The 27,091-nt window shown below is 42.0% G+C and overlaps 1 protein-coding gene across 1 annotated transcript; it reads left to right on the forward strand.

Moving 5' to 3' along the window:
- The first annotated feature begins 10,249 nt into the window (after positions 1-10,249).
- Positions 10,250-27,057, forward strand: LOC138772484 (keratin, type I cytoskeletal 19-like). The gene is made up of 8 exons (XM_069952908.1): positions 10,250-10,708; positions 18,710-18,792; positions 20,651-20,807; positions 21,085-21,246; positions 22,443-22,568; positions 23,877-24,094; positions 24,502-24,539; positions 26,888-27,057. The coding sequence occupies exons 1-8, from the start codon at positions 10,319-10,321 to the stop codon at positions 27,004-27,006; spliced, it is 1,293 nt and encodes a 430-aa protein (XP_069809009.1). The 5' UTR covers positions 10,250-10,318; the 3' UTR covers positions 27,007-27,057.
- The last annotated feature ends 34 nt before the right edge of the window (positions 27,058-27,091 follow it).

Below are 27,091 nucleotides of genomic sequence, written 5' to 3' on the forward strand. Positions count from 1 at the left end.
GCATTCATGTCTTTTTGCAGGTATGAAGATTTGACCCCAAACTGAGTACTTTCGCCTTCCCATGGCAGGAGGTAGCGCTGCACTTGTCCAGGATGGTTGGAAGCTACAGTATGCGTAGTCTCCGTCTTCATGATGTTAATGACATCATGTGACATAAACTAGGGCTGGAGGCGTTGACTGTAACTAGGGCTTATTTTTGGAGTAGGGCTTGTTTATGGGGTAGGGCTTGTTTTTGGAGAAACGGGGTACTTGCTATATGGTTTTAGATGTTTGCTAGGATTTATGAACTTCCAGACAATGGTTATTGCCCCTAGTTATATCTGTACACTTTCATAGGAAATTACAAAGCTGTCGCGGAGCCAAATCTATTCAGATAAGATATTCGCCCATACAGTACAATGTCCATAAATAATAAACTAAAACTTCACTGCCATAAATATAATTGTGGTGATTCAAAGGAAACTATCATTAAAGGACTGTATTGTAAATCCAGGTTAAGTACGGGAAAATAATGTTGATTATATTTTATTGATGTAGTAATGGGTGGTTTGGCCCGTATCCCAGGACTGACAGTACTGAAGACGATAGAATGGGGACTCTTTAGCACTCCCTAGTACAGTATGTCATCTACGAGAAGTAGCTCCCAAAGCTACTTTGAAAGAGTTGACCTATAGGGGCATCTAGATTCTGTAACCTCAGGAAATAAGATACTATGATCATGTGTACACATCCATTTCTTTGCTTCAATTGAAATTGATGGGAAGTTATTGAGAATGTACCGTCAGGTACATTCTGTTTAATCTGACCCAGGGATAGAACGGCGTGGGTGGGTTATGGCTCAGGGCTCACTGTCTCATCTTGTCCCTACCTCCCCGCCCTGCCAGAATTGCCTGCCAACTGTTTTGCCTCTCAGAACACTCCGGAATCAGTGTTATTTGTACCCTCAAATCTTCACCTCCAAGTCTTGGAGGAGATTCACAGTTCCATGTTAGCTTGTCACCCAGGGGTGGTACTTACTCTCTCGCCACTACTGGTGGCCTTCCTGGGCCTGAGATGTCAAGTCCTTTGTTGACGCGTGTGAGAGCTGTGCTAGGTCCAAGGTCCCTCTTGGGCCACCTGAGGGTCTATTACATCCTCAGTGCCAGTGCCTACGAGACCGTGGACACACATCTTAATGGACTTTCTCTTGTCCAAGGGGAAAACAGTCATTTGGGTTGTGGTTGATAGATTCTCCAAAATGTGTCATCTTATCCCTTTGTGTAAACTTCCAAAAGCTTGTACCTTAGCTACATTGTTCATTATCCACACTTTGAGCTTGCATGGTATTCCTAAAAATATTGTATCTGATCGAGGTGTTCAATTTGTTGCTAAGTTCTGGGGAGAGTTCTGTGGTCGATTAGGTATCTCCTTGTCCTTTTTGTCTGCCTTTCACCCGCAGACGAACGGGAAGATGAAGAAGATTAACCAATCTCTTGAACAGTTTTTGAGATGTTTTGTGGCTGATGCCCAAGAAAAATGGAGGTACTTTATATCCCTGGCAGAATTTGCATTAAACAATCATGAATAGTGCTCACTTAAGATTTCACCGTTTTTCTGCAATTATGGTTTTAACCCGAGGTATTCATCTATTCATGCCGTCGTGTCAGTTAACCCTTCAGCTGATGCCATATTCTCTAAACCAGTCATGTCAAATTCTGGCCCGTGCTGCCATTATTTTTGGCCCCCCAGGCAATTCAGAATTTGAATGACATCTGGCCCGCCTTGGCTACTATATAGGAGACTATGAGGAGGGCTGGCTACTATTTGAGACTACTAGGAAGGGCTGGCTACTATATAAGAGACTTTGGGGGGAGGCATGGCTACTATATGAGACTGTAGGGGAGGGATGCCTACTATATGAGAGACTATTGGGGAGAGCTAGCTACTATATGAGACTACAGTGGAGGGCTGGCTAATATAAAAGAGACTATTGGGGAGGGCTGGCTACTATATGAGACTATTGGGGAGGGCTGGATACAATGGTCCATATACCATTGTAGAAATTATAAATCCTGTTACTTTTAGATTAAAGCTGCCTGCCTCACTCCGGATCCATAATGTATTCCATAAAGCACTCCTGAAAAAGTATGTTCCTCCGGTATCTCCATCGACTCCCTCTACTCCGCTGGTCTCTAGGGTGAGCTGGAGTACGAGGTGGAAAAGATTTTAAATTTTCGTTGGGTACAGGGTTCCATACAATACCTGTTCCACTGGAAAGGCTTTGGCCCGGAGGAACGTACGTGGGTGTCTGGCAAAGATTTGCATGCCTCACGTCTTATTCGTCAATACCACGTACGAAGTCCTTCAAGGCCAGGTCCGTTAAATAGGGGTACTGAGGGGGGGGGGGGGGGTACTGTCAGGAATGTGCAATAAGCCTGGTGTAAACTGGGTCTTTTTTTTACTTTTGTGTGAAGCACCCGCTTGCCTCCTGGCAATGCATGAGTTACACTGCTCACTGCTAGCCTTGATCGCTGCAGCCCAGCAGTGTCTTTTCATTGATGTACTCTGCCTGTTTTGAACCTTGAAAATCAGAGCGCAGGTCCAATGGGGACCTGGACCCCTGTCTACTCCTGAGATCCCCATTCCTAATTCCTCTGCTTGCTTGACTTGTTACCTAACCTCCCGCCTGACCTTTGACTATCCCTTTGATCTCCAATTTTGTACTGCGTTGCCCATTTTGTTCTGACTTGGCTTGTTGACTTCCCTTTATTGTGTTTGTCTGTCTTGTTCTGTGTTACACAGTATAGGGGACGTCTTTGTGGTTGTCTATTGGGCTGTTTTAGGTAGGGACAGTGGGTGGGTTCAGGCTCAGGGCCCACTGTCTCGTCTTGTCCCTACTTCCCCACCCTGACAAATACCCTTCTGGTTTAAGGCTATGTTCCCACTACGTATAAACAACGCCATTCCGCCATGAACAGATGTTGTTTAATGCTACCTTTGGCCGGAAAAAATGATCGTGACCATTAATTACGGTCGTAGGTAGTGTTAAACAATTGACTTTCACGATGGAACAGCCATTGTTTGTACAGTGTGTGAACATAGCCTGATGGTGTACAGAGTTTACGTCCAGTGTCTGGACACGCATTACTACAAGATTATGTTTGTTAATGTGCGTGGGCAGGAATGGTTTTTTCGCTTTTTCGGGAAGTGATGAGTAAAGAAGTATTTTTCTGCTAGGTTTGGAATGCGTTAGCTTGACACTAGGACAATAAGGAAAAATGTGATATTCTAAAAGTTTTCTCTTCAGGTTACTACAAAATTCTCCAGAATGAATTTGTTGTCTCAAGGTAGAACATCAAAGCTCACGTGTGACTAATAAATCTTTATCAGTGGATTAGGTGTCTACAAGAAGTCAAGCACATACATGGCAAGGTTAGTCATTATGCAGTTTTTTTGTCTGTTATGGTTCAGTACAAATTAAGGTAAATCCAAAAGAAGAGAACCCCACAAGTCGGACTCTAGATCAGCTAGTGAATATGGGATAACTTTGTCAGCTGGGAATACCCCTTCAACAAATAATCACAGCTGCAACATGTAGGGCAAGGGTCCTCAAATTTTTTACACAGGGGGCCAGTTCACTGTGACTCAGACCGTTGGAGGGACAGACTATAAAAAAAAAAACTATAATCAAATCCCTTTGCAAAATGCCTTCACCCCCTCACTTCCCCATGCCACCCTCAAACAGCCCCCTTCACCCTCTCAGCCCACCCCCATCCCACCCCCCGCAGGAATACTCACCACCCCGGGTGCTATCTGTTCTGCTTGGAGGAGGCAGCGTGCCGCCAGTTGCTTGTCAAGGCAACTGGCGGCACGCAGCGGAACGTGCATAAGCAACATAACTGTCACTTGACTTGGCCTGTGGGAGAATTAGAGGTTCTGCTGTCGGTGCCTGAGTGGTATCGGTTTGCTGCTCTCACTGGCCAACAATGAAAGAAGTGCCCCCTCCAGAAGTGCGGCGGGGGCCGGTAAAATGGCCTCAGGGGGCTGCATGCAGCCCACGGGCCATAATTTTGAGACCCCTAGTGTAAGGTCTTAAAAAATCAGAGTACAAGCCCCAAGGCATTTTCTCTGCCCCTACCAAAATATACTCACATCTATATAGTCATCAAATAATATCACTGTACCAGGACCTCGGAAATACCCCTGTTCTATCCCCAAACAGTAAAACTCCTTATGCAAAATACAATTACTCACCTCTGTTCTCCTTATTAGAATACCACCCCCCCCCCCCCCTTAACCCAGAAAATAATAAAACTTATACCCACCTTTCCCCAAAACTATGACAAGTGGATTGGCTGAGGATCTTCTGGCCAGTGAAGTCAGCGTCCCTACACTGGTGGTGATGTCATCTCATTACCTACCCCATAAACCTATTTCCTGACGTCTTGTAGGCAGCAAATCAAAAAGCCATCGGCTATATACATTTCATAGTGAGAATGCAGAGAATGCACACATTTAAAACAGTTGTATGCCACAGATCTGGGCCAAAAATGGCACAAAGACATTATGGTGTCCCATAGGAAAACTTGGCAGTGTTTGGCACCATATTGTTCATTGTCTTTATTTAGAGAAGGATCTGCAGACAATATGATGAGACAATGATGTCTGGGCTTCATACTTGCAGAGAGAAGATGCAGCCTGGACCAGATGCAGAAGAAAGTGTATGACTTTAATGAAGAAAGGATATGCAAAATAACTCTCCCACAACCTTGGGAAGGTGGCTTTCCCTTCAAGTCAATGTTTCACTCTAACTAGGAGTGTTAGAATATTGACTAGGTATATATGTCAAGCCAAACATCTCTCCAAAAGAAAAAAACACCTACAGGGCCGGCATCAGCACAGGGCTTACCTGGTCAAGTGCCGGTGCCCACAGCGCCTCTAGGGGCCCAGAGAGGAAAAAGGGCCCTGTGTTCCAATGTTCAGCCTGCTCACTGTAGTGCAGGGTGAGGGGGCTGAACATCAGAAGACATAGGAGACGGAGCAGGACCTGCACAGAGAGAGAAATAGGTGAAGGACCTGATCACAGGACCCAAAGGTCCTGAACCTTACAGTGTGGAGGGCACCTGGACAGAGAGTAAGAGGGAAAAGACTGAACTGTAAGTGCTGTGTGTATGTGTCTGAGTGTGTCAGTGTCAGTCAGTCAGTGTCAGTCTGTCACTGTTAGAGTCAGTCAGTCAGTATGTGTGTCAATAATGTGTGTTTTGTATATGTTAGTGCTGTCTCAAGTGATTGTGCATAGTGTGTGGATGATGGATGCATATTGAGGGGCCCACTGAGGATCTGTCCCCCGAGGGCCAGCTGAAACCTGGAGCCGGCCCTGAATACCCACAATGACAGGCCTCTCAATAGCCAGCACCCTGCTCTGTACTGACAAGGGGCAATAACCCTGATATTTCTGGGTTGGCATATATTCCTAGTCCGTGCTCTAAAAATCCCAGTTGGAGTAAACCACTGACTTGTGGAGAAAGCCACCTATGCTCATTTGTATATCCTTCTTTCCCAGTGGAGCAGAAATGGCCTTTAAGAGCCCTATTACACCGAGCGATAACCTGCTAAATCAGGCCGATTCGGCAGAATATCGCTCTGTGTAAGGGCTCGTTCACACAGAGCAAAAGCAGCTGAATTTCTGCGCTGAATCAACGCTGAAATTTCAGCCGTTAAAATAGGTGCAGAGCTAATTTCCATTGTGTTGAATGGAAATTCTGCTCTGCAGTTCTGAATTTCCGCACTGAACTAATCCGCTTTCCGCCAGAAGAATGAACATGTTCATTCTTCCGCTAGCGGAAGCCTATACAAACCAATGGGGCTCTAATTTTCTGTTTCAGCACGGAATACGCGCGTATTCAGCGCAGAATACAAGCGTAATAGAAGCGGAAATTACGCGCTGAATCAGCGTGGAAATGGGGAAAAAAGGGGGGGGGGAGGATTGTAGTATATATTCTGGTATAGTCTAGTTTACTCGCCAAATACTCGCTGAATTTCAGCGCTGAATGCATGCGGATTCAGCGCGGATTCCGCGAGTATTCCGCGCTGAATTTGTCAAGAGCTGATTACGAGCTGAACACTTTCCTAGCAGAATACGCAGGGATTCTGCTTGCATTCTGCTTATATTCTGCTCGGAATTCAGCGTCAGTTGATTTCAGGCGGAAATATTTCCTCGTGTAATCCGCCCCTTTTGCTCTGTGTGAACGTAGCCTAATACAGACAACAATCAGCCATTGGCTGATCGTGTCTTTTGGTCCTGACCTAAAATCATCGCTATGTGTAATAGCAATATGCGTCCGACAACTGATGAATGTGTAAAGAAAATAATAAGGTTCATAAATCGTATGTTTTCCAGGACTCCTTAGGGCTGTATCCAACTTTTTCAGCTACCAGTAATCAAATTCCAAGAGTTCGGGTGTGGAAGAACCCGAACATACTCAAAGTTCAAGTAGGGAAAGCTCTAGTCTGGGTATGTGCCTGCTGTATGGTCACTGCATAGAATTGGAAACATTGGTGCTTGCATGCCGGTTATATGCACTTATCCCTGACTGAAAAGTGTTTACTGCCTGTGTCTTTCTATGTTCCACTTTTCCTTTTTTATTAGGCACAGCTATTTTTCGGTGATATTGTATGTGGGCTGGTGGTGTTTTGTGTCAATACCCTATGCGGTTTTTTTAAATTATTTATTTATTTAAAAAAAACCCTGCATAGGGTCCCCCCTATTTTTATAACCAGCCGGGTTAAAAACCAAACGACAGCAGCCTGGTAACACCAGGGTGGGAAGAGCCATTGGTTTAGGCCCTCCCCAGCCTAAATCTTACCAGCCTGCTGCCGCCCGGTCCAGGAGCGCCAATTTTGATGCTCCAGGACCACTGGCACCCAGCTCTTCCCAGTACCCCTGGTGGCATTGGGTACTGGGGTAATAATGGGGGGTTAGTGTTAGCCATTTTATACCGGCTAACACTAGGCCCCGACTTAGTAATGGATTCCGTCTATTAGACGGCTTCCACTACTAAGTCTATAAAGTAAAGAAATAAAGACAAGACACAAGTTAAATTTTTTTTTTATTCAAATAAAAACACCCCCACACCCCTCATTGACCATTTTATTAAAAAAAACAACAAACAACCGCTGGTCATCGACGTAGTCCACGGAATCCCCAGGATACCGATATCTGAAAAACAAAAAGGGAGAAACACACAAAAAACACACAAACAGGAGCACAACACCCATCATTGTGAGCGGTGTTGTGCTCCTTACAGTATGCAGCATCTTTACAGATCGCTGCTTACAGTCTGGCCCCCAAGGGGTTAAGGGAGGATGTATTGCATCCCCCTTAACCCCTTGGGGGCCAGACTGATGTCAGACTGCACCCATCACAGCAAGGAAGGGGTTAACTGACCCCCCTTCCTTGCTGGGAGGGGTGCAGTGCAGGGGAGGGGGTGGGGAGAGCTCTATACTCACCCCGATGTGTCCTCTTCGCTGGTCCGCAGCACAATGAAGTCACTGTGCTGCGGACCCGCTAATTATACGTGCGCTCAGCCGATCAGCCAATCAGCTGAGCGCACATATAATTCCAAATGTTTCTTCTAATAATGCTATTGTGATAACATAATTAGAAGAAACATTTGATGTTTTCATTAAAGTAAAGTGATGATTAGTACAGAATGCTCTATTGCCGGCAATATGAATTAACGGCTTATGGAGCTTCCTGTACTAATTAATATTTAATTAATAAAACACATTTTCGTTGAAATAAAATCAGTTTTGTTGTTCAATAATTTAATTTAAACGAATCCATCATTGTGCAATTAAATATACTGTCAAAAAATAAATATATATATAAATATACATTTATTTATATATATATTTATTTTAACAGATGCTGTCCTCTACTTGCTTCTACTATTTATTTTAACAGTATATTTAATTGCAAAATGATGGATTCGTTTAAATTTAATTATTGAACAATGAAAGGGACTTTATTACAACGAAAATGTGTTTTATTAATTCAATATATTAACCATGAGAGGCATCGGCATCGGCATACTGCAGAGGATCGCAAACCCCGGTAATAGCGATTCATGTAAACTGTGTTCCCTGCTTTCCCAGATGCATCCAGAGGTGTTTGCATCACTTTCTTAAGATTTTATTTGTTATTTTTAGTTTTAGATTTCCAAGTAAATGAACGTATGTTTTCAGCCGCATGTCTATTTTTTCCCACGGCCGTAGTTTCAGCCGCACATTTCCAGCCGCACATAGCCTAAAGTGTTAAATGGAGTCAGCAAGACTGATAGCACACACACACACACACACACACACACAAAAGACAAAAGTAATGATGAAAGAGTCCAAAAACAAGTATTTTAACATGTTTCGCATTACTGGCCCCCGTATGGTACAATTTTTTTATGTCAAGGGAAATACAACTATCGAGGCTTCCGTCTATTCCTGGTCCCCAGCATGGTTTCCGTCTATTCCTGGTCCCCAGCATGGTTTATGTCTAATTCCTGGTCCCCAGCATGGTTTCCGTCTATTCCTGGTCCCCAGCATGGTTTCCGTCTAATTCCTGGTCCCCAGCATGGTTTCCGTCTAATTCCTAGTCCCCAGCATGGTTTCCGTCTAATTCCTGGTCCCCAGCATGGTTTCCGTCTAATTTTTGGTCCCCAGCATGGTTTCCGTCTAATTCCTGGTCCCCAGCATGGTTTCCGTCTAATTCCTGGTCCCGAGCATGGTTTCTGTCTATTCCTAGTCCCAGCATGGCCTCCATCTAATTCCTGGTCCCCAGAATGTTAAAAAGTCAAAGATTCCCAAATAGGTCCAATTGATTTTGATACATACCATAGACCCCCACCGTAACCTAGACTAACAAAATGCTCATAGAGATATTTTCTTGATAATTACATAGTTTCAGGATAACCTTAAATAAACTAATACAACTCTCCAACCCAACCTAAAGTATACCCAGTGACTGCACACTAACACCAAATGGCTTCCGTCTAATTCCTCGTCCCCAGCATGGCTTCTGTCTAATTCCTGGTCCCCAGCATGGCTTCCGTCTAATTCCTGGTCCCCAGCATGGCTTCCGTCTAATTCCTGGTCCCCAGCATGGCTTCCGTCTAATTCCTGGTCCCCAGCATGGCTTCCGTCTAATTCCTGGTCCCCAGCATGGCTTCCGTCTAATTCCTGGTCCCCAGCATGGCTTCCCTCCTATTCATTCTTCACCAGCATGGCTTCACCTCTCATTAATGATGCTCAACATGGCTCCTCTCCCATTCCTAGCCCTTACTATGGTTCTTCCTCTCATACATGGTTACTGGCAGCATTTCTTCCTGCTTCAGTCCCGTTAGTGGTCTTTTCGAAAAGCCATTCCGTATATTTTAATAGAGAAAAATGGATCTCAGGAATAATATTCAGGATGCGGGGAACCTTCTCAAAGTGGTGCTCTTTATGAGTTTCATTAGTCTCTGCACTAATGTGATCGAAAGTAAAAGCAGTAATCAATATTTGCAATATTTAAAGGGATTCTAAAAATACGTCTGCCTTCTTGCCATGATGAACAAACTTGCTGAACATTTGGGTTTGTTTGAATCCAAACACTTGCCACTTGATGGCTGGAGAAATTTGATCCAGGACTCCCTAGGGCTGCATTTATCTTCTCCAGCCGTTGGGAGTCAAATGCTTTGGTCAAGTGTTTTGTTTTTGGAAAAGCCCAAATGTTCGGCAAGTTTGCTCATCACTAATGATATTTTTTGAAGAAATCAGCTATGTTTTTCTTTGAAGAATATAGGTCGTGAATTCTAAAACCCAACATATGAGGGCTAAAGAGCTTGTGGCCCAGGATGGTTTTCAGAGTCCTATTGACGTGTACATTTGTTGAACTAATGATGACAGCAACTAACAACGGTTTCTCTTTGCGTGCACAACTTTCCATTACAAACATTGAGAACTGAAAGACATGGCCTATGGCGGGCAGGTAGCAAGTAGAATTTATTTAAGTCAAGTCTGAAAGTCATTTGTTCAACTTCTGAAGATTTGTAGGCACACAACAAGGTGTAATGACTTTCTAAGATCTGCAAATGTACCTGAACGCCGGACATGGGCTTTATAGGATTCAAAGGTTTTATTTGCTTAGCTTTCATGCCTCTTATCAGCGATTGAGGTATACTGCGCTGTTACAGAGGAGGAGGAGCTGTTATTCTTGGATATAAGAAGTCCTACACATAGGAACTGTTTTCCAGGCGTCACTCATTTCTCAAGTCCACACACATTTGCCGGCAGATCAATTTTCACCATGTCTTACAGTGTAGTCAGTTACAAGAGATCCAGTTCTATAGACAGAGTTCCAAAGGCTTCTGTAAGGCCCGTTCTTTATGCCGGGAGTGTTTATGGTGGTGCTGGTGGATATGGAACCAAAATCTCAACTGGTTCAAGCTACGGTGGTTCAACCGGTTCAAGCCTCCAGATTACCACCAACAGTGATGTCCTACTGGCTGGAAACGAGAAGGAGACGATGCAGAACCTGAACGATCGTCTGGCTACTTACCTGGACAAAGTGCGATCCCTGGAGAAGACCAATGGAGAATTAGAGCTGAGGATCAAGGAGTGGTACGGCAAAAACTCCGGCATTGTGGAGGCAGACTATGAAAAATATTACCAAGCCATTGAACTGCTGAAGAAACAGGTGATATATTAATATTTCATAGAATTCCATTTTAAAAATCAATTTAGAATGTTCTAGATATTTTGAGATGATCATCGTGGCTTATAAAAGTGCAAATATGATCCACCCACCCTGGTCTCATACATGAGCTACAAAAGGTACATAGGGTGTAACAAAGAAAGTCTTTTCATGTCTGTCATGTTGATTTTGGCACAATGGTGTTGGTAGTTCCCGAGTAAACACTCTAAATTATTACTTAGTCAATTCATTACTGACAATGCAATGGAACTGTCAGCACTAGTGAGGGTTTAGGGTAATAACTATAATTTCTAAGGATCTACCCTGGAAAGAAGGGACAGATATCTTACCAAATGTTCTTTTTAGAGATAGAAAACAGGTTTTATGATTTTTTTTTATTTTTTTTTTAGAAACAGCGCCCCTGTTGCCTGTAGGTGGTGTCAAGTATTGCATGTGAATAGAATTTAGAAGCATGGCTAGACATGGCCCATTGATATCCCTGTTAAGTATATGCTCTGATGTGAAGCCTAGGGGTCAAGTCGGTCAGTATACTCTTCCGAAATATAATAGATATAAAGTAGGTGTAAAATCACACTGGTGATGTAGGGACCATTATAAGCACAATCCAATTGACTTAGAAGGTCCTTTTCAGAACAGATGAAGTCATTTGGATTCGACTTGCACCACCCTTAGCTATCTTAGGTACCCGTGAGGCAGAGAGCCATGAGCTGAACCAAATACCAAATTCATCTTCAAAAAGGTCCTTAGTAAAGATGGTCCTCAAGGACAAAACATTCTGATGATTTTGCATATACTATGGTAGTATTATTTAAAAAAAACAAAACAAAAAAAAACATACATATTAGGAATTACACTTACATGTTGGATATTTAGGTTCTACACTGGCATCATGACCTTCTTCAATACACAAGCCATGTTAGATATGGCAGATCCATTGCCTTGGGTCAGTAAGGGTTCCATCAGGTTATATCCCAAGAATACTCAAGTAAACAATGGGCAGAATTGTAAGCTAAATGCCCAAAAGACCATCACATACATAGATGTAGCCAATATATATATATATATATATATATATATATATATATATATATATAACGTTTTTTTTTTAGGAATACAGGGGGACATTTGTTAAGACCGGCATACTTAAATTAGTCAGTGACCCCAATTACCCTGCAAGGTTCACGAAGAGGCTTGTGCAGGAATTGTGCAAAAGTTTAAGTCTATGTTCACACTACGTAAAAAAACACGGCTGTATTTCATAACAACAGCTGTTGTTTGCGCAAATATGGCCATTGTTATGAAAAACGGCCGTGTTTTTTACGTAGTGTGAACCCGGCCTAACCCTGCTCCAAAGCAGGTGTACATTTTCTAATGGTTTACGCCTTCATAAATGAGGCGCCGGAAGAGGCCACACCTCCTCCCCACCTTGCCATGCTGCCCACCATTTTGAAGTGTTTCTACTAAATGTTCCTGATCTTCATCTATACTTAAATCCAAAAAATTACTTTTCTCCTTATCTGAGGACCATTGGCAACTACCTTTTTTTTTTTTTTTTTTTTTTTTTACTTCATCTGGTCGCAATAGATTGAACTAAATTGGCCCTTGATCTATTTTGACCCTACTACTCTGTGGGGTAGCTATGCTTTTTTTAATCTTAGGCAAAAATTGTATTTTCCTCCCAGCCCTCTGCTTATTGGGGTGGGCACCAACATGTACTTAAGAACAACCCCCCCCCCCCCCCCAGCTATGCCTTCCAAAACTCATTGGAAGATACTTGGTCTACCTGCCGGCTAAGTCTGTACACGTGGCTGAAAGATTTAGGTACTATTTGGACAGGATCCTAGTGGGGGAGATTTACTATGTGATAATACCCACCACGTGGCATGAGGCTCAAATCTTGGCACAAACCTTTGTTAGAAATAGAGATTTTATAGCAGGAATATTGGGGAATATTTATTTATCAGCCATAAACCTGTTGGCTACGAACAATATTTGCTAATCAGAAGAGATTAGATGGCTACAGCAGTCACACGACACACAACCATATCGGTGGAATTACTGTGTATTACTAATACGGGAATATGGGTCATAGTAATGCCCCAGATGACTTGGAATTACCATAATGAATTACATAATTGTTCTAGAATATGAGTTTATATAATCTAATAAAGCAGCACATAAAGAATCATTTCCAGAATTGTCCTCTTCACCATTAGATCCTAGGAACCAATTTCACCGCTAAATATATAGACATTATGGCCAATTGTAAAAAAATAAAAAAAAATGAAAACGCCTAAAGGACTATTGAACCTTAATGCTCCATTGATGCAGTAGAATATGTTCATGATTTATAGGTTTTAACATTGATGGCTAAAGCCCCTATTATACTGGGCACCAAGAGGGAGAAAGTGAGCGCTGACCCCGCTTGCTGCCAGTGCTATTATACGGGGTGATAAGAGGAAGCAAGCGAGTGGCGATCTGCCCCCCATTTCCTGATCGCTGCCGATGCTATTACACAAGTCGGCAGCAAGCAGGTAAGAGCGTCAGGAGGTCTGCCCGGGTGATCGCTAGATCGTCCAGGCAGCCCATAGAAGATAGCAGCGGTCTGCTACCGCCACTCCTATTCCACAATGGCAGATCGCTGCTTTCATGACCATTGATTCTTCAACGAGTTGAAAGACAACGATCAACCGACATCGTGCACATCGGCTGATCGTTGCCTTCTATTACACAAATCCATTATCGGCTGTAGCGGTCGGTATCGGCCGAATACGGCAAATAATCGCTTTATGCAATACAGCCTTTATTCTTGTTTACAGAGTGGAGTCTGAAACTACCTACATTACAAGTTATATGAGAGCCACATCCCATTCTCTAAGGTTGTGTCTACGTGGCCCTGCCTGGTATTACAGCTCAGCCCTATAACAGTGAATATGCAGCACTAGACATAGAAAACTTACAAATATTTATTCATTTTATTTACCGATCACTTTGAAATGTGAAAACTGGTTACCACCCATGAGGAACCAACCAAAGAATGTTAAAAAGTCAAAGGTTCCTAAACAAGTCCAATTGATTTTGATACATACCATGGATCTCCACCATGACCTGGACTAACAAAATTTTCCTAGAGATATTTTCTTGATAATTACATAGTTTCAGAATAATCTCAAGTAAACTAATACAACTCCCCAACCCAACCTACAGTATACCCAGTGACTGCACACTCACTTTTTGGTTTGACCCTTAGTGTGGTCTGAAGTTCCTCAGAAACCATGAACACCCTATATCCTACACTGTAAAGCTGTCCTAATACTGAGTCTGCTGCATACGCTTACACAAGTGACATCAGGGAAAAATATGGTAATCAAACAATGACCTGTGTCCTTGCACCTCCGAGAGTCGCACCCTCTTCTTCAGTCCTCTGTAACCTTATATGGTTAGTAAAGCTCCCGATGAAGTCACCTACGTTATATAACTTCCTGTACACACCTTTATAGAACTTTGACCCAGAGATAGTAGCACATAACATACGTGTATCAATATATGTGATCCTAGCAAGGGACTTTTTGAAATTCAGACTTTGTAACGTTTCCCATTGTATCGGCTTCAGTTTATTCTATTGAATATTCTTCATGGAATAAAAAATTAAGTAAAAACTCTGCTTACAGAGGCAGTTCACCACCAAAAAATCTTTAAAATCAACTGATGCCAGACAGTGGCAGAGATTTGTAATTTACTTCTATTAAAAAAGCTCAAGTATTCCAGTACTTATCAGCTGCTGTATGTCCTTCAGAAAGTTGTATTCTTTCCATTCTGGAGAGCAGGTGAGGTTTCCTATGGACAGTACCTGACAGTTTTTCCAGTCTGACACAGTGCTCTCTGCTGCCACCTCTGTCCATGTCAGGAACAGTCCAGAGCAGTAGCAAATCCCCATAAAAAAACCTCTCCTGCTCTGGACAGTTCCTGACATGGACAGAGGTGGCAGCAGGGAGCACTTTGTCAGCTGTGCAGCTGGAAGGACTGGAAGATGAGATTTTTTTAATAAAGTAAATTACAAATCTCTGGCATTAGTTGAATTGAAAAAAAGATACTAAAACAGTGTTTACAGTATGGAATAAATAACGTTGTATTTAAAGTGATATCCCCCCATATGGGAGAGGGGGCCCAATTACTGTAAAGCCCCTCCTAAGTGACACAGTGACTGTTTTTTCCTTTAAATGGCATGTATCACCTAAATTTTATTTTACTAATTAGAGGCAGATACTAAAACATGGTCTTTTATTTTAATCTGTTTCTATTTTTTTACTGTAATTTTTTCATTTTACTTTTAGTAAATTGTTATGGGGGCTTGCCATCTTGCCTGAGATGTTCTTAACAGCATTTAGAGACATGCTTTACAGCAAGCCTCATGGACATAGACGACAATAGACCGACTCTGTCCCCTTGAGATAATTGTGTACTCTGTTACCTTTGAAGAGGTCTTTCCACAGGGAGTTGCTATTGTCTCCTCTATCTACTGGTGTCACATGATGCTCCAATGCTGTACAGATCACTTTACAGCAGCCTCCTCTTATCACTACAGACATTACAGGAAGTCTCAGCTTAGCTTTAGCCACAGTGGTCAGAATGAAAACCGCAAGATTTCAGTTAGTTTTTAATATAATAGGAAAATGAAAAATAAAAAGAATTCACCAAAAATTCTTTAAAAAACATAAAACATTTAGCATAAGAACAAAATTTAAACAAAAAGACATTTTCTGATAACACATACCCTTTAAAATGTAAGCGGCACAGCCTCCCATGGCCCTATGCATTTACTATGATTCACACCAGAAAATTATAGGACACATCTAGACCAGCCAGTTGTGGAAGTGTGGCACATGGATAGCCAATATTGGGAGGTGCTTTCTCCTGTAAATTTGAGGCATTTTACTCCAGTATGTAACATCAGTCCTAATAAATTCTACTTCAGTAACGCTCTTTTGTACATTAATCTTAAGGATGATTTGACCTTGTCCCTCTTGCATCAGCCTTGGCATCCCTCTGTGGCTATTGCTAGAACCCCCCTCTGTCACCAGTTCTTAAAGGGGCAACTCCGGCGAGAATCTTTTTCTTTCAAATCAACTGGATTCAGAAAGTTATAAAAATTTTAATTTACTTCTACTTAAAAATCTTAAGTCTTCCCATACTTATCAGCTGCTGTATGTACTGCAGGAGGGAGGTGTTTTACTCTCAGTCTGATACAGTGCTCTCTGCTGCCACCTTTGTCCGAGACAGGAACTGTCCAGAGCAGGAGAGGTTTTCCATGGGGATTTGCTACTGCTCTGGACAGTTCTTGACATGAACAGAGGTGGCAGCAGAGAGCACTGTGTCAGACTGGTAAGAAAACACCACTTCCTGCAGGACATACAGCAGCTGATAAGTACTGGAAGGCTTGAGATGTTTAAATAGAAGTAGATCGCAAACTTTCTGAAACCAGTTGATTTGAAAGAAAAAGATTTTTGCCAGAGTACCCCTTTAAGCAAATTGGTCCTGACTACACAGGGGAATTAATGCATCCATCAGTGAGACATCTTTGAATACAAAATACCTGGGAACAAGTCCCAGATGACTACAGTATTTTCCCATATAAGGTGACACGGTATAGAAGCAGTATTACATGAGTAACACTGGGTCCATGGGGTGTATAGACAACACTTTGATATATGATCAAACACAGTCAAATAACAAGGAAGCAGAATTCAAAGAGCAGAAAGATTAAGGGAGGGAACCGGTACGGTGAAAAGATCATTGTCAGAGGAAACCTTTCAGTGAGAGGAAAATTAGAGACATATTAATGCGCCCGTCTACACCTCATCCCGGTCCTGCCGCAGATCGCTCAGTGGAAAAGGAACAAAGCATTACTGTTAGGAGCCACATGGTTATATTTGTGTTTGCCTCAATGATAAGGTCTCTGTGCCGCAAATAGCCGACTGCCAATATTTCAGGCGTTATACAAATATAATTTATTTTTGGCAGGGGTTGTTGCCAAGTGGTCATGATTAGTCTCCACGCTTCCTTGTGTGCTTTCCCTAGTTGCACCAGTAAACAGTCTTCTTCTGTTTACTTCGGAGCTAAGATGTTATTTATCAGCCGAAATTCTCTTCTCAAAAAAATTGAGAGGTTCTAAGAAGTTGGAATGGATTGTACATTGAAAGTGGTAGTCTGTTAGGGTGGTCTTCTCAAAGAAAATGGCCACTTTGCACAATGTATGGTGGACTGAAAATCGACAGATGGGAATCTGATCTGGATAGAGAGACAGTCTTCTCAAAAAGAAGGTCTATCGAATCTGTGTACTCTGTAGAAATACGTATATGTATAAGAAGTTTTTCAAAACTGGTGAAAAAATTTTCACAACAGTGCCACTTGGGTCCATAGGTCATGATTAGGCTTGATCAAACAGTGGAAAAAGATAGGTTCAATCAAACTGGAACCTAGCCGGACCCTCCGCATTTGATTCCTGATGCCTTCCTGGTCCATGCGGAAGGAGGAGACAACCTGAGGACCGCCTGGAATTCCGGGATTCAGCCTAGGTAATAGGCTGTATGCCGGAATTCCAGGCGGTCCCCGGGCTGTCTCCTCCTTTCGCAGGGACCGTGAAGGCATCAGCAATTAAATGAGGAAGGTCTGGCTAGGTTCGAGTTCGCTAGAACCTAGCTTTTCCACTGTTCAATCAAGCCTAGTCATGATTAGTATTTTATGAACTGGGCTTAGAAGAAGAATATCAGAATCAACCTATCCTAGAACCCCTTAAATCATTGATGTTGGTAAGGACTAGCTAATGCCAAATATGGACCCTTAGGTATCAATATTGGGTCCTCTGTCTATTTTCTAGAAGTTACCCTGGACTATTTGTTTATTATTTAAAACTGGTTGAAAATATTAAAACAAGCTTTATTCCTCTTGCCACTGCCCAACCGCCACTGCTGATTTCCTCTTCCCGCTGCCTGGTATCAACACACAGGAAATGCCAACTCAGCTAATCACGAGGCACAGTGGTGACCATTTCCAACCAGGTACTGTGTGTGTAGACCATGTAGCAGAAATAGAAGGTTATTGGGTTCCCATGAAGTTTTGAGGCTGACTTCAAATGAGCTCTGGCCAACGAGATGTGGCCCACTAACAAAAACGCATTTGAACGGATGCAAAAATAGCTCTCATACTTCTTGAGCAAAGACATGTCCCTTCAAGTCAAGTCTCGCTCAATCAAGGAGCCTTAGAACATTGACTGGGGTTTTTATACCAAATCAAACAATCTGCAGACAGCTGTTTCGGGCTGTTTGCCCCTCATCAATGCAGAGCAGGGTGTTGGGTGGCTAGTTAGAGATCTATCGACATGGGTCAAAGGGGTAGTGACTCTCCATGTCAATATACCTCTCACTATCCAGTCCACACCCGGAAACATGTCTGCAGATGGGAAATCTTTCCTTTTGGAGAGATTGCTTGGCTTGGCATAAAATCCCCAGTCAATGTTTTAAGGCTCCTTGATTGAGTGAGACTTGACTTGAAGGGACATCTCTTTGCTCAAGAGGTGTGAGAGCTATTTTGCATATCCTTTCTTCCCAATGGATGACCAAGTAAGTTATGAAGGAGCCCAGACCATCAGAGAGCCAAAAATATTCATTTGGAAGGTTCCAAGCGGAGGACCCCACTCAATGATGTCCATATGAACTAGTAATGCATGTGGCAAGGAAACATCTTCATGAGCCAACCCATTGGATTGGTGTCAAAGCAGGGAATCCCTTCTAATCTACAAATCTAATTACATCTATGACTCAACAGTACTATATATACCTCTATGAGGTTTCTTATGGGTACAATGACTCATTCCCTCTCATTATTATTGTTATTTTTGGCCAAACTCATGTGTCTCGAATGGAGGGAAACACTGAAAAAATGTTTATTGTTGTAACATAATGAATGTGTATTGTGTTCTTGCAGATACTGGATGCTACATTGGACAATGCTCGAATTGTGTTGCAGATAGATAATGCTAAACTGGCAGCTGATGACTTTAGACTCAAGTAAGCAACTTCTCAATTTGTAGCTAACAGCAGTTTGAAGGGGTTTTCCGAACTTTGACATTTAAGGCATCTCCTGAAGAAATTAGGTCTTCTTGATTCAAGATCTTATAGGTGAGGTGGCCAACTAGTAAGAGATGGAGTAAACTTCTAGCATTTATTTTAGGAGATTTTCCTTGAATCGGCCATAAAATTATTTTTGGATTCAGCAGCTGATTTGGAATTGGCCCTACATACATGGGATAGGTGCAGAGTATAAGGAATCAGTAAGCAGTGATGCATAGCAAGTGCTGGCTCCTGTACAGTAAGCAGCAAAGCAGACTATGTAGAAGGACAGGGTCCCTTGTCATTTTGACAGGAGTTCCTTTTCTTCTATTTGCTAGGGCTTAAGGGCAACTATTCATCTTCTGATGGATGGATGCTCTGTGCCTAGCCCAATGAATGTGAGTTGAGCAAGGAGGCATATAAATTATGCCTCTTTTCTCAGTAAGAACAGGAGCAAGGACTCCTCTCTTTGACAGGAGTCCCTGTTATATTGTGATTCACCTAAAGTGAAATGCCTACATTTCGCAGTTAAACCAATCTAATTGTATTTTTTTCTTGTTCCACTCCTCTCTAGCCAGAGGCAGAACAGTGAGGACCTAAGGAAAGCCATAGGCACCTTCTTATGCATCTGTATACCACATATCAATTGCATGTCCATATTCATGGGAAATGTACAAAATGCTATTTTATGAGAACAATGCTGTCAACACTTTATAGTAAAGCATACAAGTTATATTAGCATGATAGAACCAGTTATAATTACACAGCAATAAAAAATATTATACCTGCAAAACCATGAGCTGAATATGGCGTAAATAAATGATGAAGAGTAAAGTTTCCAGCAATTGGCTGCATAACTACAGCTGACACAACAAAGGTCAGATTACATTACAGTGTTCAAGCTCACTTTGTGTGACAGGTTAAAGTCCTGGCTGGGCCATTCACTATGAAGTTTACAATCTAATCTTTGGAAATTAAAGGAAAACACCTATAAAGTACTCATGGCAGAAAGTTGGTAGTGTGGCTTGTCTGCCTGGTGTATTATAGTCAACTAAACCAGAGGCAACTTTCCACTTTATGCACAAATCTAGTTATTATATCCTCTCAACCCAGTTATCTTTCCAGAATCTAATTGATTCAATTGGATCTTTATTTTTCCATATCTCTGCTATGTTCCCACGTCTTTTCCGACCGCTTGACCCCAAATAATGACCATTATTGGTTTTTATTAGCTGCTATTCTACATATGATGGTTGTCATTATGAAGTAACGGCCTGTATTTGGATTCAAACCCCCCCCTGCCCCCCCCCTTCCCCCCCCCAAAAAAAAAAAAAAAAAAAGCTAAGCCTTCCAAAGCCAGAACCATCTGTACTGAGTTATAGGATTATAGGTTCTCCACCAAAACTATAATTGTGTCAGAAAGAACATGAATGAAAGCCCCATTTTACCATGATCATGAGGAAGTTAAGGAAAAGACTAGTGTTCATTATATATATATATATATTGTAGCCCTTTACATTGACTTCCCATTGCTATAATCCTCCATACGGAGCTCACTAAGGTTCTCCAACATTTGGATTACTCAATATTTCCAGTATTAGTAAAATGGTTATGGTGGTGGGGTGTTGGACACCTGCAGATGCTGGGCACCAGAGAAGCCGCTACAGTATGTTTATTATTCTGGTCCCATGGCTTTTGGCTAAACGCATGATTCCTTGAGCTTATTGAAGAGTAACTTAAGCTAAGCACCCGTTTGTAATGGCCTTGTTTTCAATGTGAGATAGTGAGCTCTGATTCTTTTGTTAATACATTGTAGGTTTGAAACTGAACAGTCTCTGAGATTTGGAGTAGAAAAAGACATCATGGGACTGCGTAAAGTTATTGATGACCTCAGTTTGACCAGAGCTGACCTAGAGCTTCAGATTGAGTCCCTGCAAGAAGAGCTGGCCTACCTCAAGAAGAACCATGAAGAGGTGAGAAAACTTTTCTTAAACTATGTATCATTTACTATCATTTCTGATAGCGTTCTCATAATACAGCCAGTCATGTCATGTATCGAAACAGTAGTACAATTTAGTGCTGTTACGGTAAAAGGCATTGCCACAATCACAATTGCTGCAGGAGGTCTTGAGCCCCTGTTCCGAGATTGACCTCTAGGAGTTATACAATCTACAGTACAATATAAGTTCCTTGCTTGTTTATTTTGAAGAGGCAAATGTCATGTAAGGTAACTTTTTTTTCTGAATACAGGAGGTTGGCATTCTCCGCAATCAAGTTGGTGGAACAGTCAATGTAGAAGTGGATGCAGCTCCTCCTGTGGATCTAGCAAAGATATTGGCTGAAATGCGAGTCCAATGTGAAAGTGTGGTGGAAAAGATAAGAAAAGATGCAAAGGAACATTATGAAAGCCAGGTAGGTTTGGGGATAACAGATGTTTAACCCCGTGTGTTAAAGATACAATAATTTAAAAAGGAAGAACTCATCCATTCAAGGTCAAATGCCTTTCATAAGGCTGGACGATCTTCTGGTAGGCTTAGGTTCAGACACAATAAAAGAGGAGCTGTAATTGGTTGCTGTGGGCAGTTTACACCAGTTTATATTTTACACCCTTTCATAAATCTAGTTTTCATCCTGAATCTTCTATCGATCTATTTGATGGTGCACCAACCTCCATCAATGAAGTTTTAATGCCCCCACCTCAAAATAAAGCCCCATATGGGCTATAATTCCTATTACCCATGTTAATTACTTTACTTTACTGGCTATGTTCACACAACATATTTTTTTAATTAATCACGGCTGTTGTTGCAATTTGCAACAACGGCTGTGATTAATTTAAAAAAAATACTTTCAATGGAAAATGAATTAAATCCTGGCTGCAGGGTATTTACATAGTATACGCACCGGCTGGCATAACTAGTGGCCGCAGCGAAAACTGACATGGTCAATAAATAGGGACTGCACAAGCCTGACAGTTCACACAATGGAGAGTGCGGCTCCGGCTGCACTCTCTATTGTGTTCAATAGTGAATTGGAATACGGGCACACACGGATGGGCCCGCATCCCAATTCAATAGATTTGAAGTTTATACCAGCCAGAGAAATTTCACTGACACTGGTTGTTTTGTGATGCGACTGGGTGTGTTCTGTAGTGTGAACCCAGCCTATATGTGGATTTTAACTTATATCTCCCACTATGATTCTGGTCATCCCAAGCTTCTCAGTTCATGAGTATAAGGCCAGTCAGAATTAGTAAAAAAAAATTTGATAGAATGCAAATAAGGAGTATAAAAATGTAGATTTGAGTCTATGAAACCTAGACATCCTCTAAAAGCGTCTTTAAAAATAGTATAATATAGTGACTAGTCATAAGGCTATGACTCAAAACTAATATTTTGTTGATATTATTTTGGGCTAAAATCTCAGAATATATCCTACTTTCTATTTAAGTTCCTTGCTTGTCACAATAGTCTATAGTACAATGAAACATCTAGTTTATTTCTAGATTGTCTGCTAAACACAACTAAGCTCATGTGACTGACCAGGTCTTCTCGTCCTCATTGCCTCTTCCAGTCTTATGTGCATTCTGTTTTTTTGTTGCTTTTCAGGTAGAAACTATAAGTGTTCAGATAGGAACCAATACGAGTGAGCTGGAGAAATACAAGGTCACAATTACAGAGTTACAACGTGCCATACAAGGTCTGGAGATCGAGCTTCAATCAGAACTAAGCAAGGTATGGATGATAGTGTTAGGACTCCTTGTAGCTTCAAAACTGGGTATTATAATTGGATATAAGTTTATAGCAGAAATTTTCTAATTCTTGTTATGTACTTTTTTCTATTCTCTATATAGCCTCTTACAATTGGAGCCAAATCCCTAGCTCCGTTTAGCATGTAATGACAGGACTTAGGGGTCCTATTACACGGCCCGATCATAAACTGTAAACGAGCGCCAATCTACTAGATCAGTGCTTGTTTACACGGGCCGACTATCAGGCAACAAGTGCTGCACAGACATCATTAGCGATGTCCATGAAGCCCTTGCCTTTGGTTTAAAATAATAAAATACTAACTCACCTTCCCACGTTCCCCGGTGTCCTCGGAGGCCTTCACCGCTGTCTGCAGCTCTGCCTTCTGTTCCGGTCTCTGCACTGACAGGCCACTGCCACTCAATCATTGGCTAAGACAGGCTGTGACCAGTAAGTGGATGAGCGACTGACGGCCTGTCATTGGCACTGATTGGCTGAGTGATCGCGGCCTGTCAGTGCAAAGACCAAATCAGAAGGCAGAGCTGCAGACATTGGGCAGGGCCTCCGAGAACACCAGGGAATGAGGTAAAGTAAGTTAATATTTTATTATACTACAATCATCAGTCGTCACTGATTTTAGGTCTGGACCTAAAGAAACAATCATCTGATGAATGTGTAATAGGACTCTTAGTCTTCGAAAGTTTTGGATAGATTAAAATCACGTCCCATGGTACCTAACACAGCTTGACTTTGTCACTTAATTTTTATAATTTTACGTTATTATTATTATGGTGGTAGAAGGGCCCCTGTTTTTAAATAGGTATGGGTCCCTGAGGTAGGACATCGATATCATATCCTGAGATGGGAATGACCTAAATGTGGGTCCTGGAGGTGGCATTTCCAACTACAAGAGTTGAGCGAACCTTGAGCACGCTGGGGTTAATCCAACCCTGAATGCTTAGAATTGGATTGCTAGTGGCTAAAGAAGTTGGATGCACCTCTAAGGCTAAATCCAACTTCTTCACCAGTAATTAAATGCAGAGGGTTCGCACAAACCCGAGCTGCTCGAGGCCCGCTCATCTCTTCCATCTACCAAACATTGATAGTCATGTAGTTGACAAGACAATCCATTCTCCTTTAGTCACTTCGATGGGTCTACAGTTTCTTCGACCATACTAACTATACCACAATGTCAGATAATATCAAAATCTTAATTTCTATTGGGATATCCATTGTCCCCCCCAAGGATAATCATCAATCATACCCTTACCACCTGGTATCTTCCTTCCACAGAAAAACGCTTTGAGTGCAACACTTGAAAATATCAATGCCCAGTATGCTTCCCAGATAGCCCAGATACAGGGAATGATCAGCAGTATTGAAAGTCAGTTGGTACAGATCCGGTCAGACATGGGTCGCCAGTCTCAGGAGTATGAACTTCTTCTCAACGTCAAGATCCGCCTGGAGATGGAGATAGCCACTTACCGCCGTCTGTTGGAGGGGGAGGAAAGGTGAGATATGGTCAATAACTGCAAGCATTTTAAATTGTACAATGAAGCCTCATTTAAGACAATTTTACAATGGTTGGCATAAGTCTTGAGATTTTCTGCTGTATTGTTCAGGGTCGTTTCTTCTCTGATTTTGACCAGTTGGGCTTCTTGTGTATAAAATATTAAAGGCAACATCACCAGTCTTGATATAGGCCAGGGATGTCAAACTCAGGCCCTCCAGCTGTTTTAAAACTACAAGTCCCATCATGCCTGGACAGCCAAAGCTAAAGCTTTGGCTGTCCAGGCATGATGGGACTTGTAGTTTTAAAACAGCTGGAGGGCCTGAGTTTGACACGTCTAATATAGGCAATATGCCACAAAAATACATCTAACAAGCATGAATACATATTTTTTTCTATTTCTTATAGCCACATTCTGACTTTGGAGGAAGAAGAAAAGTTGAGAGGTAATATAACTTAGATGAGACGCAATATCCTAAGAACTGTAGCGGAATAACACAACGCTTAACAAGAACAAAAGTGGAAGGGGGGCATATAAAAATAAGATACAATAATATACCTTATATCAGTAGCTTAGAAATGCATCTTAGATAATGGTCTGGACTTTGGGGTCCCAAATTTAATCCTTGTTTTTGGATGAATGGAATGGTGAATGGAGGCACCTAAAGCTTTCTGTCCCCTGGCTCTTGCCCTCTGGAGAATGACAACCCTTGTTCTCTGCAACATTGGGGTTTCCACAGGCCAGAACCCATCCAAATCACCAAGTTTGATCAAAACCAACAAAAGGGAAGGAGGATGAGAAAGAGATTCCAATGGATGCTTTCACAGTAAAATAGAAGTCCAGCAAAAATGTTTATTAAAGTATTGCATTGCCCTACAAAAGTTATACAAATCACCAATATACACTTATTACAGGAAATGCTTATAGTACTTTTTTCCCTGCACTTACTACTGCATCAAGGCTTCACTTCCTGGATAACATGGTGATGTCACTTCCTGGATAACATGGTGATGTCACTTCCTGGATAACATGGTGATTTCACTTCCTGGATAACATGGTGATGTCACGACCCGACTCCAAGAGCTGTGCGGGCTGTGGCTGCTGGAGAGGATGATGGCAGGGGGACACTGAGGGACACAGGGCACTGAAGGGACACTGAGCATCCCCTTGGCATCATCCTCTCCAGCAGCCACAGCACGCACAGCATCACCATTTTATCCAGGAAGTGAAGCCTTGATGTAGTAGCAAGTGCAGGGAAAAAGCACTTTATAAGCATTTCCCATAATAAGTGTATATTGGTAATTTGTATAACTTTTGGGGGGCAATACAATACTTCAAGAGGTGTTAAAGGTGAAGTCCTGAGAACATTTTTATTAAAGAGATTTTCCAGGACTTTTGCATTGATGTTCTAGGATAGGCCATCAATATCTAAATGACTGGATTTTGACATCCATCACCCTCAGCAATCAGCCCATGATCTAATCTGCAGTAAAGCAACATGGCCACTACACAGTAAATGGAGCCAACTGCTTCCCAGCACCAAACTGTTGATCAGCAGGAATACTGGGTGTCAACGCCTTGCCAATTAGACATTGATGGCCTATCCTGAGGACAGGGAGTCTTGCCATTGACATCAGATTCTGCCCCTATACATACCAATGGTGCACTGTTAGTGTAGCGTGCTGAGGGTACACTGGGAAAGGGCAGCCTGGAGAGCTCTGTGTGGGCTGTTGATTCCAACCAACACTTCCATGTTGGACAAGCCTAGGCCTCACTTTTTCATAGGCCAACCCAGTATCACAATGCAAACATCTATGTCAGTTGTAAACTCAGATGCTGGCAAAATTTCTGCATTACTATTGTTAGCCACTAGAGATGAGCGAATACGATTAGATCGAGTAGGTATTCGATTGAATATTGCGGTATTCGAAAGATTCAAATTCAATCGAGTAGTGAGGAGAATACGCGGGAAACATTCAAAAGCCCTCCCATCGCAGTTGGTGCTTTTCTTAATCCAATGACCATGCAGGGAGGCTGTGAGGTACCCTGGGAGTATGCACGCAGCGCGAAAATGGCGTCTTCCCTCATTGGATGGATGAACCACATGACCTCGAATCTTAAATACTTGGCTCCCGCCTCTCGACCGCAGATGAGCTTTCAGCCTAGTCAGGGAAAGATCTTGGAGCAGGGAGAGATAGGTTTTAGTAGCGTTTTGGTTAGGCAGGCTTACTACAGAACCCAAAAGTCCTTTTCAGGGCTAAGATCAAGCGAAAAAGTCATCTCTGAATCCAAAGCACTTTTCAGTGCTAAGAAATAGATGATAAAAGCATCAGCATCAGCAGCTGTACTCATTCCAGTACCCTGTGTGTACAAGTGACTTATAGTGTCCCTGTTTAACACCACTAAGGGCACGTTATACATATTGTTCCAGTAGCCCACTAAGGGCACCTGATATATACTGTTTCAGTAGCCCAGTAAAAGGCACGTGATACATATATGTTTTTGCCGCTGTAAAAAACCTGATGAATTTTCTACAATAAAGATTTTTTGAAGCATGAAAATGGTGAGTGCCGAGATTGAAATTCGGGAGGTGTTGGCATCGATTAGGGAGGTTTCATAGGGGACTTGGTGACCTCCAAGTGGTCGAATTTTGATTTCCAAGTGTCGCAATTTTTTTTCCCATAGATTATAATTGGAGCAAATATTCGTTCGAATAGTCGAATATCGGTGCTACGCTGTTATATCTGCTAATATAAGGCAACATTTAATATGTGACTATTCTTTACCTTTTAGAACTTAACAGAAGCCGTAAAATAAAGACAATCGTAGAAGAAGTGATTGATGGAAAAGTGGTGGCTACTGAAGTCAAGGAGGTTGAGGAGAAGCTGCCAAGTATAATGCAAAAACAATAATCATGTCTTGTCTTGTGGAGGATTTCCAATAAATGGATAAATACATTCAAACATCCAGTCTTTATGTCTCAAGTATTTTTTATTT

This window comes from Dendropsophus ebraccatus, chromosome 14, assembly GCF_027789765.1.
Source record: "Dendropsophus ebraccatus isolate aDenEbr1 chromosome 14, aDenEbr1.pat, whole genome shotgun sequence".
In the NCBI taxonomy this organism is placed as follows: domain Eukaryota; kingdom Metazoa; phylum Chordata; class Amphibia; order Anura; family Hylidae; genus Dendropsophus; species Dendropsophus ebraccatus.